Raw genomic sequence first — 19,783 nt, forward strand, 5'->3', positions numbered from 1 at the left:
TAATAGAATTGAGAACGACATTAAATACGCACATCCACACCGTGTAACCCTCATATATATATCAAATTATATATAGGCTCTTTGCGTATTTTTTCTTTAATACCTACTACCACATTGGTACATTACGGATTTAATTTAATATAGATAGAAAATCAATATTCAATGCATTATATATTCATGTTGATGAAAACATCACCTGGAGCTCACGAAGTCACGATTACAAAACACAGATATATACTTTCAGAGCCCAACAAAATGTAAACAAACCTATCAGCTGATTAAGCAGTGTCGCTTTAATTTTGTTTTATATCGACAAAGACGACGACGTGACGGTATTGCAGTAGCAGCAATAATAATAATTATTATTATATAGAAAATAATGGTAGACTTCTAATACTTCTATAGACATACAGTTTTTTATGGAATAACATTATCAATTATTCAAAATGTATTGAAACGTGAAACGACCATTTTTTCAAACTATAAAAACAAAAACTGCTTCTCATAAATAAATATTTTAGGCAAAGTTTGAAAATAATAGAAAATATTTGTTTTTTCAATACATTTTTAATGCGGTAGGCAGGCGTACCTACGCCTATGTCGTACACACAACGCTCTTTACGCTATCAGCTCTTTTTACCCAAAATCTTTTGATTTTGTGTTTATATCACAGATTAAAGTTGTATGTAATCTGCGTCAGTATAATAACATCATCCTTCCCGATTGTATTCCTTTACGACGTGCTGTCTATCGTCCATCCGTCCGTCCACGCCCGCAGTCGGAGATCGGAATTGCCTGTCCATAATATCGTCCACGTCCTTCTGCCACCACGTTATCACGTTCATATCGATACGACAAACAAACACAATATTATTATTATTTATTTTGTACAACTGTTGTCGGAGTGATAACGGCCCGGACGTACGCGGATAACGATTAACGACTCAAATCTGTGACCACAGGGAAAAGGCCACCCGACCGTCGCAGCCGAACAGCACTCTCCACTCATCGACGACGACGTACACGTTACATCTGCAACTCGTCAAGTGTCCCAGACGCCTTGTATTTCGGTAAGTACGCTCTATGACCCGATGGCCACTCACGTCCAGAACATCGATCGTCCGGTCCCCGTAATCCTCGTTCCGTCCGTTTCCGCGTGGCCGTCTTTAAGTCGAAATTTCGCTTTTACATCCGATTCCATGTGGTCACTTAATGTCTGAATCCCAGTGGCCGACTTATAGAATCGATTTTCGATCCACGCGTGCTATCCGATTTCCGGAAGATGCCCAATCTTTTCCTTATCTTACTTGTTGACCGTCGTTTGAAGCGGGCCACGAGAAACTCACAATCCGCGGGCACCAGTGATCAATAATCACTGGTGTTGTCGGATGCGAGGGTATTAACATTCCGTACTTCGGTAACGTGGTTTGCAGATTCGCGACTCCAACCTATGTTCATATAGGAAACAATGGACCACCTGCCTGCACCGTCATTCGACCCGGCTCTACTTGATATGGAGAATATGACCGCTGAAAAGTGGTATGCGCTTATATACAACAGGATAGTACAACAAGAAGATGTAATTAAATCTATTGAATATTTTTGATGTTTTTATATCAATATCTGTTTCTAATCAAATAATTTGCAGATTTTTGTCGTTAGTTTCAAAAAGAAAGTTATCGAAATCATGAATATGTGCATGAACAAGCCTAATAGCACATTAGAAAGTATACAACAAGATATTACAAACACAATCAATGAGTAAGTTAAATATTGTATTCATTTTGGATAAGTAATTATAATAGACTTACTAATTTGTTCTCTGAATTTTTTCAAATTCATGGATATGCTATAAAATTAAAACTCATTTAAATAGTTTAAAAGTTAAGATCTAACAGTAATTAAAACATGTTTTATTTAAATAATTTAACTGATTTATTAAAATACTAATTTATTTGAATTGAATAAATAGTTTAAGATATTCATTTCTAAAATAAAAAATAAACAGTTGATATCGTAGGTATTATAATTACATACATACACAAATATATATTACAATTTTTGTAATAATTTACTAATCAAACGTTTTATTGATTTTTATTCTAATAATAACGTTTGAAAATTATCCGAATAATTTTTTATTCGAATAATAACGTTTAGAAATTATTTAAATAAAATGATATCTATATAAAATTTCATTTGAATAATGCCGTACTCTGACTGCTGGTAAACTATTCATAAACAAACAATTAGATGAACAACCATTTAATGAACACGTTAATTTTTCAAAAAATGTGAACATGAATGCGTTTTTTGAAAAAAAACATGAACAAGTTCCTTTTTTAAGAAGTGAACTTGAACGAATTCATTTTTTAGTGAATAATTTGAACACTACATATTACATACTATATTCATAAATTCACCGGTAGACTGCATACCTTATGACAGCTCTAATTTGTTTGCTCCTAACGAAGACTAAAAAAATTGAAATCATAAATAACCAATGTAAAAAACTTTTTAGGCTTTTAGATTTTCTAAATTGTATTCTGAAGAGGAGCAAACAGCTTTAAACTAACAAAGACATTCAAAATTTGAAATAAATTGTTTATTGAAGGTTTCAGATTTGTTGCAAGAGAGTATTTCATTATAAAAAGTTATTCATTGTAGTATCTAATGTTAAGCTATTAATATTAATGTTTATTAATAAATTGTTGAACTATAATTTATATAATTATGTTCACTTGTAAAATAACTACATTTTGTAGTACTCGCCTATTTAAATTTAATTGTGTTTTTTTTTTTATATTGACTTAAAATAGTTATCTAAAATCTTTTCTTTTTTTTTTTTTCACAATGAGTTAGTAATGATACATATAATAGGTTTTTATAAATAATAATTATTGATACTAAATGAGGTTTAGAGTAAATACAGGGGTTAAATGACTTAATTATTATTTAATATAAGATTAATATAAAATTATAAAAAAAATTATTTTGTATATTATATAGTACAATTCAAACAAAAATATTATGATTAACATTTTATTACACCGCAAAATTAAATTTATAGAAAATATTTTTAAAAAGAAAAATAAGAAAAAAATAGTCTTAATTAAATTTTCTAATTTTCTGAAATATATTAAGTTTTTGAAAATTCAAACAAAAATATTATGATTAACATTTTATTACACTGTCAAAATTAAATTTATAGAAAATACTTTTAAAAAGAAAAATAAGAAAAAAATAGTCTTAATTAAATTTTCTAATTTTCTGAAATATATTAAGTTTCTGAAAATGTTGAATTACAGAAAATTAAATTATTATTATATTATAATAAAATAATTAATCTTCTTGATTATATTAAATGTTGTTGATTTACATTTTTTTTTTTTTGTGTGTTTTTTTAGATCTCACTTTGAATTTGAACACCAAAATTTTATTGAAGGTATTGTTGGAGGTGCTTATGAATACCTTTGCCAGTTCATTATTAAAAATTCAATGGAAAATATTAAAAGAACTCAATGTGCTTTAAATTGTTTTTCATTGACAAATAATTTAAGTAAGTACTATACTATTATTCGCCTAATCTATGAATTATTTAAAAATATAAACTGGTTCCATTTAAATGAATATAATATACATTTTGCTTATAAGTGATAAACCTAAAATTATTCTAGTTTATTTAAATTTATAAATAAGTTCTTTGTAATCAACGAAAACTATTTATCTTACTTTATGATAAATATTTTTCCATTGATTTTATATTTAAAAAAATCATGAAATTATTTAATATTTCATATTGATTGATACAAATCAAAATTATTTTAAATTTAAATTACTTCTTAACTATTTTAAATAAACATATTTTTTTCATTTGTTTTGGAATATTGTAATTGTGTCTATAACCATAGTTATAAATAAAAAAAATTGACAATTTATATTATTATTAAGTGTACATAAAAGTAAAATCAATATTTTATAGATTATATAAATTTTTAAATTTTAAATACCCCTATAAAATTAACTAACCACAGTTATTTTGGGCTAATATTTAATATGTGTCTTAAGTAAGTATACTTAAATGTAAATGCTTTTCACTTAAACTCAAATAAAGATTGCTTTATTCCCCAAAATATTATGTAGTCTTAATAATTACTAAAAAAAATTCCTACAGCTATCTTGCTATTTAGCTATTTATGAATATTATATTTTTAATTGTTTCAGATCCTGGTGCTGTAAGATCATGCTACAATGATAATATTTTGTTACAAGGATCTTCTAAATTGACTCAAATTCCATGTTTATCAGAAGCAAACAATAATTCAACTGAATCAGATAAAGCAATTCAATCATATATATTGAGCAATAATTCTGAAAATGATTCAAATTCTCTGTTAATGGTTGAAGGAGAAAATATTAAAAATACTACTGCCAATAAAATTGAAGCCTCATCATTTCATAATTACAGGCCAACACTACAAATAGACAACTTATATGTAGAACCTACAAATGATGATTTACCATTGTTTAATAATATGCACACTGATGATAATGTGAATTCAGCTCATTCATCAGCAATTATGGAAGATGATGAAAAAACTACAGAAGCTATTATGTCCTTAGCTTTGACAATACAAACAAATTTTAATTTTGTTGATGATTTTGAAAGTGATGACATTAATGTTGGCAATGTGTGTGCTACTAATGAAATTCAAACTACTAAATGTCTCATAGAACAAAACGGAGACCAAAATACCGATCCACTTAAGCTGGAGGAAGAATATAAAATGCATAACAGTTTAAAACTTTTAGAAAGCTTGGTTAATATTGAACATGATAAATTGGAAGTTCAAAAAAGCTTAACAGAAAATAAAATACAACCAACTATTGAAACAAATGAAACAACACGTTTCAAAAGTTCTAAAAAGGTAAATATCTTGAAAAATAAAAGTCGAAAAGTGCATAAAACTTCTCTTAAAGAAGAAGAAAAAGAAGAAGAATGGTTGCCAAGTAGCAATAAACGAAATCATGGTTCAAAAAATAAAACGAAAACCAATAAAATTAAAACCTGTATAGATAAAGCATACAAAAAAAGTAAAAAACTGAAAGTACAAAATACTTTGAATAATGTATCTACAAGTAACCCGAGTAGCTCTACAGAAATTCAAAATGATAAAAGTATTTCATTGGCTCTGAATGGCTCTTTATTTTCTAGCTATACTAAAAAGCCTGAGACAATAGTTTCCACTACCAAAAATACTAAATCATTGGATACTTCCAGTTCCGTAGAAACGCTAGCGGAGAATCATAACACAAAAGACCGTTTACAAACAAATGAATTTAAACAACTTTCAAATAATGTTGAAAGTATGCCACACAATGAAAAAAAAAATTGTCTTGCAGTTGCTGGTAATAACTCAAATGTGGTATTAATTAAAACTTCTCATGTTGCTTCTACTAGTGGTTATAATGATAAAGATGTTGGCAATATTAAAAATAAATCATCTTGTCTCTCGGGCTCAGTAATGAAAACTTTGGACTATAAAAAAATATACGAAAAAGACCGTAAAAGTTTATTCAGTCCTGATATTGTCATCATCAAAAATATGCCCATTAAACCTTTGAAAGATTTTGAAAATGACCTTCCCATCAAAAAAGAATACAATTTATTACAAATAAAAGAAGATCAAGATAAAAAGCCAAAATCTAAAATACATAAGGAAGAAATAATTGATATTAAAACTTCTAATAAAAAGAGTAAGTTAAGTACATCTAAGGTAAAGACAACTAAAAGTAATCCTAAAATGAAACGTGATTCAAAATCTAAGCCAAATAATGCATTGACATCATCAGAGCAGAAATCATCATATGTGAGACGGTCCAATAATAAATCCAAGAGACTTAAAGTTTTGAAGTCTGATGATGAATCTATGACTATTGCAGTTAGTAAAACAAATAATGGGTCTAATACTAAAGATAAATTGAAAAACAAAGTTTCTGGTGATATTGACACTTTAAATCTTCAAAAATTGGATAAAACAAACATTTTGGAAAATAACAAGTTTGGAGAAGGTACTTCAAGACATCAACAATTGAACGGAGTTAATGTTATGGATAATAAAGAGTCTAATGATAATGCATTAAACGAAGAAGCTTTGCCTGAATGGTTAAGAAAGAAATGTGATATTTATAATATTAAACCTGTATATGTTGTTATTAATCCATTTATTACATATTAAATTTCTTATTATTTTCCATTGGTGCGATCAAAATATTTTAATAAGGACTTAATAGATATTAAAATTATCTATACTTTTTCTTAAATATTGCTGTTTATATATTTTATTTATATTTATTTATAAATGATGAAAATCATTTGTATGAACCATTGTTTCATGTTTTTGTAGAAAATAAATACATTGATAGCAAAAAACCTATCAAAAAATATTTTCATTGTAACATATTCTGTATACACTTGCGTATGTTTAAAAACGATAGACAAAACAATTCTTGAAATTTAATCATAAATTTATAGTTATTTAAGATCATAATTGTTAGTTATTGCCTTGTCACAGAGTCTTATAAGATGTATAACTCCACCTACTTTTGTTAACTGTCATTAATCTAAAATGTTGATATAATGTTTAGTAGCAGAACAATAAATTTAATATACTAAAGTGTCCAGGCAATAACATACCTTTAAGACTCAGTAGATTCTGTTTTTTCGATGTAGATTTGACTATTTTTAAATATATTATATAGTATACTATTTTATAGAATATAACCTATGAATATGTTGTTAATTTAGTTTAAAATTAACATTATTAAATTTTTGTTTTTTCAAAATTATTAAAAAGAATTTTGAAAAGATTATTATTAATTAATTAATTTCATAAAAATAACCTATTATTGATGTATAAGCCTAGTATTCATAATTTTAATTTTATATAATTTTTTTTAGAAAATAATGCTATATGCATGGCATAGTACAATTATATAATAAACTAAAATGATAAGTAAAATATGGTATTAGGTGCTTGGAATCTAAATTGTTCTGTGTATTGGTATTAATTAAAATTCTACTTTATTTTCATCGCAAAATACTACATATTAGGATTTTTTTATTCAGTTACAACTATCAATACTTTGTGGTATTTTCATTTTTTTTTTTTTTTAATTAATTCAGTATTTAAGGCTGTTATGCATATTTATTTTTAATTAAAACCTAATCTTAAATGTTATGATTTAATAGTTTCTAGATTGAAAATATTTATCATTATTAGGTTAAATTATTAATAATGGGTTTATTTATTTTTTAGAAAACTCTATTTTTAGCTATATAAGTCACATTAATTAAAATTTTGGTCTGAGTAACAATAAATATCTAAGAATGTTCTAGTTTTTTAAGAGTAATCAAGTAATTATTTATGTTTGAATATTTAACTTTTTCATATAGGTATGTTTAACAATCATAAAGATTAAAATATTTTTTATTGCTAGTTTCGGATATTCAGGTTCCAAACCCTTTTTACAAATGTGAAACACATTTTTTTGATAAAACTAGCAAGCATAATTGGTTCCAACACTAATTACTGTTATATTATATATGCTAACATATATAAACATAACCATTTAAAATAATTAAAATACCTATGTCATAATTATTATTTTATTTTATTTTAATTTTAATTTTAGTATTTTATTTGAATTGTTTTAAGGTTTCATGTTATACAATTCTTATTGTTATTCCTTCAACGTTTAATAATTAATTTCCATTATTTTATTGTTTAATACTCTAAATTAAATCTATTGTGAATTAGATAGATACAAATATATTTGTTAACAGGTTTCTTTTTATCAAATAAATATGTATTATCATTGAGTTTTATGTAAAATTTAAATATATATAAATATAATAACTATATATACATCAATTATATTTTTAAACAATTTATCCATAGCGAAGTATAGAATATATTGTTAAATAAATGTAACAACCAAAATAATTCTTCAGAATATGAATAAAGTACAATAATACATTTTTCTAAATGATTATGTACATTAGGATTATTTTATTGATATATAAAATATGAATTTAATACAAATTTCCCCTGGTTATTAACACTAAGTGAGTTATCATAAGAATTGGATGCAAGGTTACTTTATGTTTATATTTTTAGTATAAATATAAATGTTTTAGGTTTCAAACCTGTAAAAATAAAATTAATACAATGTCAATATGTGGTAAATAATGAATCTATATTTATATTAGATTATATTTATGTGCAATTTCAATATTCAAAATTTAGCAATAGTTTAAACTTTAAATGATAGAATATTTTAAGAGGACGCTACACACATATTTTCTGTCTCCGTCTACAAGCGCGTAACATAGCAAATGTACACTGCAGTTAGCAGATTACTTTTAATTCCATTAGTTCAAAAATTAGAGTGAGTTGGCCTATTACGAAACTTGATAGTAAGAGAACATTATCTGTGTTTGTATGTGGGATTTTTTTACAATAGTTCAATTTTGTAGCAAGTTATGCATGTATATAAGAGCGTAAATTAAAAATACTCACAACTCACTTAAAAACTAAGTTATCGTAAAAAACTCACACACAAACAGATAATGTCTTACCCTCAAGTTTCATAATAGTTTGATTCACTCTAATTTTTAAACTAATTGAGCCAAACGTGATCTCCTGAGCATAAACTTGCAATGTTATACACTTGTAAGACGGAGACGACAAATAGTCGTGTAGCGTGTTCTTAAACAATGAATTTGCACAAATATTCAATATTTTATTGTAACAATTATTTGAAAAATGAATCTTGTCAAGATATAATATTTATTATAATTGTTATTATTACTTTAATTCAATCCACCAGTGAAATAATTTAAGGTGTTATAATTTTTGTTATTTATAAACATTATTTATTTTAATATTTTTTTTCTCATGGATTTTTCAATATAATTTTTGTGAAGTGAGAGTTAGAAATGTGAATTATTCTCAACCTCTGTTGAGAATTATCATTATGATTCATTTTTTTATTGGTTATAGGTATATTATGTTATATTTTAGATTGTTCTACATTGTAAATATATTACATTAGGTATTATAAAATGTTAGTTTGATTTTTGAGAGGTGTTTTGACTGTTTCTTGTATTATGTATAATGTTACGTCTTTGTAACAATTATTTTAATGAAAAAACTATATCACACTAAAAATATATTATGATAATTTTTAATTTAACAAAGAACTTATTGACTATTGAAATACATTATGTGTGGTAAAAACTTTTTAATATTACTTATATAATAATTATCAATTCTGTAAAAACTAATGAGATAAGTCATTCTGTATAAAATATTCCTATATAAATATAATGATAAAATGTATTTTTTTTTATATATATTTAAAAGGTTCTGAAATTGTTTATATGAAAATTGTTTAATTATAATAAATTAATATATGGATTATCTAGTGTTGTTTGTATCATAAAGTGAATATTGTTTGTTACATTTTTATGCGTTAATATATAAATAGTTAGTTGTTTTTTATTAATGTTGTTAAACCTTAAGTACATATTTGTGTTCGGTAGTTAGACTCACCATATTTAATTGCAAAAAGCTCGACAAATATAGACTTACTTAATGCTTAAAATTAATAGATTTTAATTCTGTTAAAAGATTTTGCTATCTACCTCTTTTTTTAGGTTATTTTGGGAATCAATTTTTGATATTCCAATTAACGTTGTGTTACAGTACTTATTTGATATTTTCAAATTTAGAAAGTAATTAAACTAAGTTTCTTTTAAGTAACTAAAACATTATTTAATTATTTCAATCATATTGAAAAACCTAGAGAAAATGTCGATGAGTTCAAAATTTCAAATATGTTTATATATTTAAAATTGAATAATTGTGAGGGGATAGAATGTTGATTAACTAATATTTGTATATTATAGGAACAAAATATTATATTACTTAATGTAATGCCCAAACAATTTAGTATTATTTGTTAATCAAGATTTTCAGAACATCTAGTACTTGACCAAATGTGTTAGAACAATATTGTCTAGTTATCAATTATTCATTAAAAATGTATGCTATACTTAAGTCTTATCTACTCTAATAGTATTATAAATTTATAAGCTATAACTAATAATACGTATAAGTTGGTATTAGCAAGCCCGAATGAGATTCTAAAGAAGCCCAAGGGTGACTCACGGTTAAGCACAATTTACATTTTTATCTTCAATATTCCACAAATTTTCATCACATAAGATTCATTATTATTTTACTTGAGTGTAACACGATCCAGCACAAAACATTTCTATAACACTACCAGTTGTACTAAAATAAAGATATATAAATATAATTTTTTAATTCACTGTCATATATTCTTACATACTAAGACTAACATCCCTAAGTATTCAAATAAAATTCTTTCAACATTTTTACATTTTTTAAGTCAATTTAAAAAAATAAAAATGTTCAAATTTGTTTTAAAGTTACAAGTAGGAATTCAAACCAGTTTTTTTTTTTAAAAATACCAAATAATCAAAGATAAAATTTGAATTGTTTATACTTTTCTTAATAATTAAAAAGAAATTTAGGAAAGTGATGTTTTTTACACAAAATTATTTTTCAACATAGCTAGGTAATTAATTTTGTTTTATTAATGTAAAAAACAAATATTTATCGACCGACAAATCAAATTTTTAAATTATTATTTTCTATAGGCACATGATAAAATGCTCTATTTAAATATTATTAAATATTATTATTAATATATTATTATTATTAAATATTTAAATAACGTTTATGTTATTATTTATATTAATAATACATAAAAACCACCATGTCTTTTGAGTATTTTCAGCAAACCATCCATAGCCTTTAAAGTAATATTTTCTTTGGTAGCCCAGGATGCTAGATGTGATTTGAAAATATTTGACATGTTTTGGGGTTTAATATCTGATGCGTAACATAAAGATTTATCTGAAAGTGAAAATAAATATACATAGGTAAAATTTAAAAGTAAATTTAATTTTTACTGTCAACATTAAAAAAAAAAAATTATTTAAAATGTATTAAACCAAAATCTATATATTGTACTATGTAACCCAACCTGACACTTTACTGTAAATTATATAGCGGATGATTGTTTTGTACATTTTATTTTTTTATTTATCTAAATCAAAATGTTAATGAGTAGTTCTTGAGTCATTAAAATGTTTATACCAAAGATAATAGACCTTGGTAAAATGTATTATGATATATATTAATTGTATATATATATATATATATATTCAATGTATACATATACATATTATATATGTATATATTAAATGTATTATGTATAAACTCAAACTAAATTACAACAAAAAATATTCTTACTTAGTGATTAGCAGGTTCAGATGAAGGTGGTAGTATAATTTCAATTCCGGCATCATTATCAAACTGATCAAATTCCTAAATAGGTATAAATATTATAGGTATTAATTTTTACCTACATGTAAGCATATGAACAAAGATAAAAACAAGAGAAGTATAATAACATACATAATTAAATTCCCTGGGTTGATTTATGTCTTTCTCTAAAGAAATCGGAACTTCTTCGTGCATGACATAATTTTAAATAAACATTTGGTGTTGATCAGTAGAAATGTCATTTGTCTTAAAACATGATCATCAGTAGAGCACGGATTTATATGCATTAAAAATCAATCAAATATGCGCTAAAAAATCTTAAATATGCATAAATATATGCATTAAAATGTTAAAATATGCATGGAAAATAAAAGAATTCATTTTTGGAACATTTAATTAATACAATATATTATAAAAAAAAATTATGGAACAATACTAAAAACACTTTTCTTTATTTTTTCCACTTTTACTATTTTCAGGTAGCTTTAATTTACATATAAAAAAAGGAATCAATTTATATCAAAAATGTCTCCTAAAATAAATGTACTTACCTATATTTTGATATTTTGATATTAACCGAAACAATCAAAACTATAAAAATATAATTTTTTTTTTTCAAAAAACATCGAAATATGCACGAAAATATGGAATATGCAATTAAAATTGTAGAATAAGCCCTTAAAATAGAAAAATTACGAAATATGCACTAACAAAGTTTCATTTTTTAAATTGTTATGTCATGAAACAAATTTTGTGCTCACTTAGCATATCATGCGATCAACCAGAATAAATATGCAAATACATACAAATCTTCACTCTAATCATCAGTAATAAAAAAGGTGCATTACAAAATTACTTAAAATTCCGAGTATTATAAGATAAAATTTAAACAAATAACAAAAGTCAAAGATAAATTAATAATTGGTAGCAGCTTTATAGCTAGTAGGTATAGATACGCATGATTTCCAATGACTATTTCAGCTTTTGAATCTATGATCCTTCAAAATTTTAAATAAAAAAGAAAAACTGAAGATTTTCTAAATTATTTGTTCATTACATTTTTTTAAAGATATTAGATATGATTTTTAGCATTGCATGCAGTAATTGAACGAAAGAAAAAAATACCAATCTATACTTTTTATTGCATATTAATTTAAATTGAACAATAATAATTGTACAATAATATGTACAAGTTGAAACACTACACTTTTCTGGTTATATTAATATATATATATGTATATAATTGGTTTATAATGCCAAAATGTAATTTTTAATCACTTCTAAACTTCCTTACTTGAACAATTATACATATATATTATAATAGGGTGCATTCAGTTTACTCGATTAATCTTAATTTTAATTTCAAATAATAATAATAAGATTATAATATTATTGCACATTCTAGAATTTATTTCATTGCCGAATTCAGTGATGGTATTCAACTTTTACTGAGAAAGTGGGTAGGAAGAATTAATGGTGAATTAAAGTGTAAATATCCTAACCATATTGAGAAGGAAAAGGAAATGAAGTTAGCTGTCCGTCATATGATTGATCCTCAATCTACATGGGATATTGTTGATGTTATAAATATTTTAGGATCAAGTGGCTTGTAAAATTTAAATTTATACTGATAAGTAATAAGTATTAAATACCTACTAATATAATTAATAACATAATATTTATACTACAATGCTTGTTGCGGTCGCACTTAGCGGGAATACTAGTCTCTTACTAACTCTTACACTTAGTACGCCTTTTTAGTTATATTAAATTCTATTTTTATTTTATAAATTAAATAATGAACACATAACAGTATAACAGATTTATAATTATTGAAAGACACAAGTTCCATAGAGATAGCAACCGCGGACTAACTTAATGATGCCCGGTGCGGCCAAGCCGACCCGTTATTAATTTATTATCGTTATCTCAGTTGCTTTGTTATATAATTAATGATATATATATTATATTATATATTAATTATGATACTATAATTAATATATGTAAATATATGATATCCGAGGCTAGGATTTGTATGCAACAGCATGTTTTTTTTGCGACTTCTGATTATTGATTTTGTCAGTAATGTCCACGAATCACCTCATGATGAGATGAATGGTGGTGTTTTTATTTTGCATGTTTTTGCATATTTTGGATAAAATGCATATTAATGCATATATTGAATAAAATGAATATTATTGCATATTTCGATTATAAGAATGCGAAAAATGCATGTTTTATAGTATATTTCGTAACTAATATTTTTTGTAATCGCTTTGCAATAATTATTTTTTAATAAAATGCAAATTAATAAAAAAAATATTAATATTTCATATTTAATTCTAGCTCTACTGATTAAAGTGTAAAACTTGGTTTGTTTGTCAAACAAAAATTTTATTTTTATTTAAACAATCCTATGGTACAATAGGTATGCGATTAAAGATTGAATAGTTTGACGGAGAAAGATAAACACAATTAATAAAAGTATGTCGGTCAATATAAAATCTAAGATAGAAATTAAAATGCATATTTTTGCATATTTTGGTAAATAAAATGCATATTTTCCAATTTTTTATTGCATACAAATCATAGCCCTGAATTGATATCGAACAATACTAGATTAAGTAATAAGTAATTACCTATGCTATTTTTTTTTTTTTAATTAATAAAAATCGCTGAAATTTACTACCCCATGTAAATTTTTGATTTTTTTTTTTCGGAACTTATCCATATTAACTATTTAATAACAATGATACAATCAGAATTTGTTGGCCAGACTTAGTTTCAATGTTATAGCCTTTTGGATGTTAGCAATATAAATATATAATTACCGATATGTTACTATAATTGGGCGTTGAGTCGGCAGGCTCCGAGCGACTACTTGTCGTAGGTACTGTAACTTGCTCTCTATACTTAAACTATATCATTGGTGGGTATGCGTAAAAAACACACAATCACAAATTTCAACAATTTAATATAAGTAAAAAATCGAAAAATTTGTATGGACTGGTAAAGTGCAATAGGTCCATAAAAATAACCTTATTAATGTACAGCTGATAGTTTAAACTTCTAACTCATTTTTATTATGACATTATAATTGTATATTTTTATAGTTTAGTTAAATGTGTTTGGTTATTTCAATTTGTAGTTACTTATGAGAGAGGAATAGAAAAACTGAATCAAATTGTACAATATAATTTTTCTTCCATTACAACATCAGATGCAGAACATAGGTACTTAAAATAAAACACGGAAAATCAGAGCTAAAAAAACAAAAGAAAAATATAGTCCACCTCATGATAGCCTAGGTATGTATTATATTTGTCAAGACATTTGAGCAGTTGTGAATGATTATTCAATTTTGTTAAATGTTTATGTTCACCATCATTTAAAAATAGGTACTTAATTTTTTTTTTTTAATAACAACATTTTAATTTATATTAAAAAGACCAAAAATAAAATAATTATCGTCATCTCCTACAAATATACCACCATATCCTAATGCCATGAAAAACCGAAACCACAGAATTCAGGAGTTTTATTAGATTGAATAGCTTTTTATAAAATGATTAAGTATGTTTTATTTAGTGCTGTTCACTAGTTATATAATATATTATAATAATTTTTATTACTTAGATCATAAAAGAAAACTGTTACCTAAAATAACTTCTAATGAAGGCAAGTTTATTTTAAACTTTTAGACTACAATTATTTGTAAATTATTGGTACATAATTTTGTTTGATTTACTATTATTATTATACAGTTTAATTTACATTATTTTAATTAAATAACTATTTTTTTCAGTATCTTCTTTTGATCAGAGTTGCTCTACAGAAGTGAAATCAAAAAAGAAACTATTTAAGAAAAATGTTGATTGTTTCGGTAAATTCAAATATAATAAAATAATTGTTTTTATAAATTATAATAGGTTCAGATTTTATTTCCATTAAATAAACTTCTGAATTTTAAAAATATCAATCACTAACTAAAGTCTTAATTGAAAATAATAAAAGACATTGTAATAACTTTAATAACTTGGATGTTTTCCTAAAATATAGGTTTGATTGTAATTTCTGCATTATATTTTACTAGATTCAGAACTGATTTTCAATAAAAAATCTAAATCTCCCACTGGATTACTAAAAGATGCTGAAGCTAGTCTTCGTAACACATTTAACACATCAATTCCTTAAAAATTTATTTTATTTCATATTCAGGTCTTATTCTCGTCCAATATTCTCCTCTAACTCATGGCAGACACTCATCAAGCTCTCCAAATTATTTTCATGCAATAAATGATAACAACTTTGGTAAATTCATATTTATGAATACTTTTTTTCCTATGATTTAAAAAAATATACATGGTAGTGATAATTAATATTCTAATGTTTTGTTCTAGGAACAAGAATTAGTAATTACATTGTTAGTCCTAAAAATGATGTAGCTTCAGACAAGGAGGAGAATTATGACCAACATAGTAACTTATAATAACTGATTTTAAAATATGAAATTGTTACATTATATTTTAATACCATTATTTTATTGTCAATATAAGGTGTAAGTCCTGAAATGTTTTATCAATCACCAGTATTTAAAAAACTTCCTTCATCAACTCAATGTAACATTCTCAGTGGTGGAGGAACTGGTAAAATTATAAGACTTTTTAATTTTATTTTAATAACCCAAATGTATTATAGTCTTTATAATTTAGAACATGAATCACAAATTGTTCAAAACCACCATAAAACAGAAGGGACTTCAACGAAACACATTGATCAAAACACTAGTATCTACATCTAACATTAGTATTTTTTTAAATTTATAGTTAATTTAATTTAATAATTTATTATTAATATTATTTATTATTAATAAATAATTAAAATAATTAATTATTATTAATATTTATTATTATTATTTATTTATTATTATTATTATTAATAATAATTTATTATTAAATTAATATGTTGTTTTAATCAATATTAATTGTGCTTTTATTTTCACTATTCAGAATATTTTCAAACACTTTTGCGGGGCCAAGCTAACATAATTAGCAAACTTGATGAACTTCTCGAGAGAAAAGCAACAATGAAGACCACCAAGAAGATGACTCAACTTTTTCTTCAAAGTATAAAAAGTTATTACCAGGTGCTAATGAAAACCAATTAAAAAAATTAGAAAATGAGTTGAAAAATAGAACATTTGTTGGAAACTTAGTAAGATTAAGTTATTTTAATTATAAGTTTAATTGCAACCTCTTATGTCAATATTATAAAAATTTGATCGCTTCTATAATATTGTATAACATGGTTTTTATTTTATGTACAGTGTACTCAATATAAACATTAAGGCGGGCAAGATTACACATTACTATTGAAGAGAATTTTAGAACACACTATAACAGATGAGTTGGGCTGTGAAATTAATTTCACTGGAAAAAAAAAGAAATAACAATGATAAAAAGAAAATTGGCTTTGTATCAATATATTTTAGGCAAGTAATGTTGGTTATAATATTTAAACTTTAGTCGGCATTTATATAACGACCATCATTTTTATAATTTCAACAATGTTGTATAGGTGTCCCACAAGGATTTACTATTATTGATATATAATTTGCGTGTAAACAATTAAATTCTGTTTTATTTTTTATGTATTTTAAAATTTAACAGTTATTAATTAAAAATATATATCATATATATTTGTAGAAGTTAATCCCACATATATTATGTTTTTGTTAAACGTTTAAATGAATTACTAACTTAAAATTTTTTTACAAAAATTATGTGGGTTTTTTGAAACGCGGGATTAATTAATGCAGCATAGATAATTGCACAGAATTACTATTAGGTACTCAATATAATTTCAGTGGTATCAGTCACCAAGTACCACTAACTTTAAAATCCCAGTAATTTAAGAGATATTTTCGGAGTTGAAAAGTAAATAAAATGAAACATTTTTAAATGATGAGTTGTGCATTTCTTTATAAATTTATCATGCCTACCGGTTATTAGAAAGAGTAGAATCTTATTAGGGTTTATGCCACAAAGGTTGCTGTAGAAGTGTTATAACTTATAATATTATAAAGTCTTAATAATATATCATAAGGATGTGATTGTATCTTATGGTTGTATTCAACTTGATATTTATTAACATAAAATATTTATACACATTATTATATTTTACAGATACTGTTCAAAAAAAGTTTCCATCCACTACCCCTGATGCAATAAATACACAAATAACAAGCTTCTTACGTCACTCAAAAGAGATTAAAAAAAAAATTAGAATGAATTTATAGTTGTTTATTTTTATTATAAAATTAATAAAATGAAAGTTTTGACAAATATACATTTTTAATTGTTTTTCAAACTAAAAATATTTAATTTAATGTTAATACATTACAGAGTTGATAAATAAGAAGCATCAAATAGTATTGTACGTTGTAGCACAAATTCACAATACACAAATTATAATTTTAATATTGCTATTATATGCTTCTTTTAAAGGATTCCTTTATGCATCCTTCATAGGAGTCCTACGGCTATCCCACGAAGGACTCCCTAGGAGTTCTACAGCTATCCCACAAAGAACTCCTGAATTGGTATCCTTGTGGCTTGCATTCAAAGATTATGGGGACAGTCATGGGAATCTATTAGGAGTCCCTACTTTCCTGACAAGGACTCCGTAAAGAATCCTTAAGGACACCTTGTGCTACGAGGGATATACCGTTATTTTAAATAGGTAGCTCACCAAACATTTGGTTGTTTTTTTTTTATATAATAGTTGTAAGAGCTAATCTATATTTTTATAAATTATATAATTTATAATAAGTACATAATCTATGTTTTAGTAATGTGGATCAGCCTATAGCTCATAAGTTTAGTGAAATAAACTATTATTAATTATAATTAATTATAAATGATTTACTTGATTTATTTCTCATTTTGATACCAAAATTGGTAGGTATTAAACTAACCTAACCAAAATAAAATCTTGCAAACTTACATTAAAAGTACCTACTTACAAGACTTACATTATTTGTTATATTATTATGTTATTGCAGTTTATAAGTGTTATTTTTAATAATTGGTATCTCGATAAATTTTTTAAAAACTTTTTAAATATACCTACGTCAAATATTAATATTATTAAGTACAATTTAATGAGATTATTTATTATTAATTTTAAAGGATTAATCCAACTATAACTAGTTACCATCAGTCGGGTAGTTAGGATATTAATTATAAAATCTAACATACTTACCTAATAAAATTTAAACTTCTAAAATTTTAGATAATAATATAATATAATAAACACAATACACATCTTGAATAATGTAATAATGTACGATATATCTATAAAGTACTGGTTGACCAATTTACAGTTTTTTTTATCAAAGTTTGTTTTGATGTTGAGAAGCACATTATTAAGTAGTTGTATATTAATATAGAGTTACTTCATTTTAATTTACATTTTTAAATGTTTATTTAGTAAAATCAAATCTTCATAGAATAGTTTTCGATATATTATATAATTATTTCTTACTGATTTTTTTTATTGAATTTCTACTTTAAAGTACCTAACACTATTCTCTTTTAATGCCCGCCTAAATAGTGTCAAATACATTGTTTAAAAAATTTCATAATAGTTATCCTTATCAACAATCAATAAATGAAATTTGTAGTTGGATATTAGAATCTTACCTAACGATAGAATGTAAACCAGGTGTTAAAATTAAGAACCATACTCATTTAATTTGGTTATTTTGAGTGTGACTGACGTCAACTATCTAGGAAATAATGTCTAACTAAAAATTATTAACAACATTTTGGTAACCAATATATTTTTGAAAAAAACTGGTTGGGAGCCAATTCAAGATCAAATTCTTGGTAGCCAATTCAAAGGTACTAATCAAGGGTAAAATATTGACTACCTGTATTTAGGAGCCAGTTCAATTGCGCCGATATGCGCCTATAACATTATGTAAGGTATTTCTAAAATAAAATAAATATGTGTAGACAATTTATAAGTACCGCATAGGCGTGTCCACGGGGGGTGCAGGGTATGCACCTGCACCCTCTGCGATTTAAAGTGGCACCATGAATTAAGAAAAATTGTTCAAAAAAGAGGACTAGGGCCCATTAGTCCCTTGGGTTCGCACCAGGTTGCACCCTCTGCGTCAAAGGTCTAGACACGCCTATGAAGTACCGACACATTCAATCACGCGAGCAGGTATACCCATTACCCACATTAGACGACACATCATAGGTATAATAGCTAGGCACTATTTATTATACTATAATATGCGTGTAGACAAATATACTTGTCGTCTCGTAGACTTA

At 25.0% G+C, this 19,783-nt stretch overlaps 1 protein-coding gene and 1 long non-coding RNA gene across 2 annotated transcripts; one reads left to right on the plus strand and one right to left on the minus strand.

Annotated features, from left to right (window-relative positions):
- Nucleotides 1-446: 446 nt before the first annotated feature.
- On the plus strand, nt 447-7,924 carry LOC107164515 (uncharacterized). Its single transcript, XM_015512368.2, has 5 exons — nt 447-1,070; nt 1,434-1,579; nt 1,649-1,761; nt 3,408-3,559; nt 4,225-7,924. The coding sequence occupies exons 2-5, from the start codon at nt 1,469-1,471 to the stop codon at nt 6,237-6,239; spliced, it is 2,391 nt and encodes a 796-aa protein (XP_015367854.2). The 5' UTR covers nt 447-1,070; nt 1,434-1,468; the 3' UTR covers nt 6,240-7,924.
- A 2,796-nt stretch (nt 7,925-10,720) lies between these two features.
- Nucleotides 10,721-11,738, minus strand: LOC149062823 (uncharacterized). Its single transcript, XR_016189667.1, has 3 exons — nt 11,574-11,738; nt 11,409-11,483; nt 10,721-11,009 (listed from the first exon to the last, which is right to left on the minus strand). It is a non-coding gene; the product is annotated as an uncharacterized LOC149062823 (long non-coding RNA).
- Between the last annotated feature and the right edge of the window lie 8,045 nt (nt 11,739-19,783).

The sequence above is a fragment of the Diuraphis noxia genome, unplaced genomic scaffold, assembly GCF_037042655.1.
Source record: "Diuraphis noxia isolate RWA-SAM2 unplaced genomic scaffold, SU_Dnox_SAM2 contig0001, whole genome shotgun sequence".
Taxonomy (NCBI): Eukaryota; Metazoa; Arthropoda; class Insecta; order Hemiptera; family Aphididae; genus Diuraphis; species Diuraphis noxia.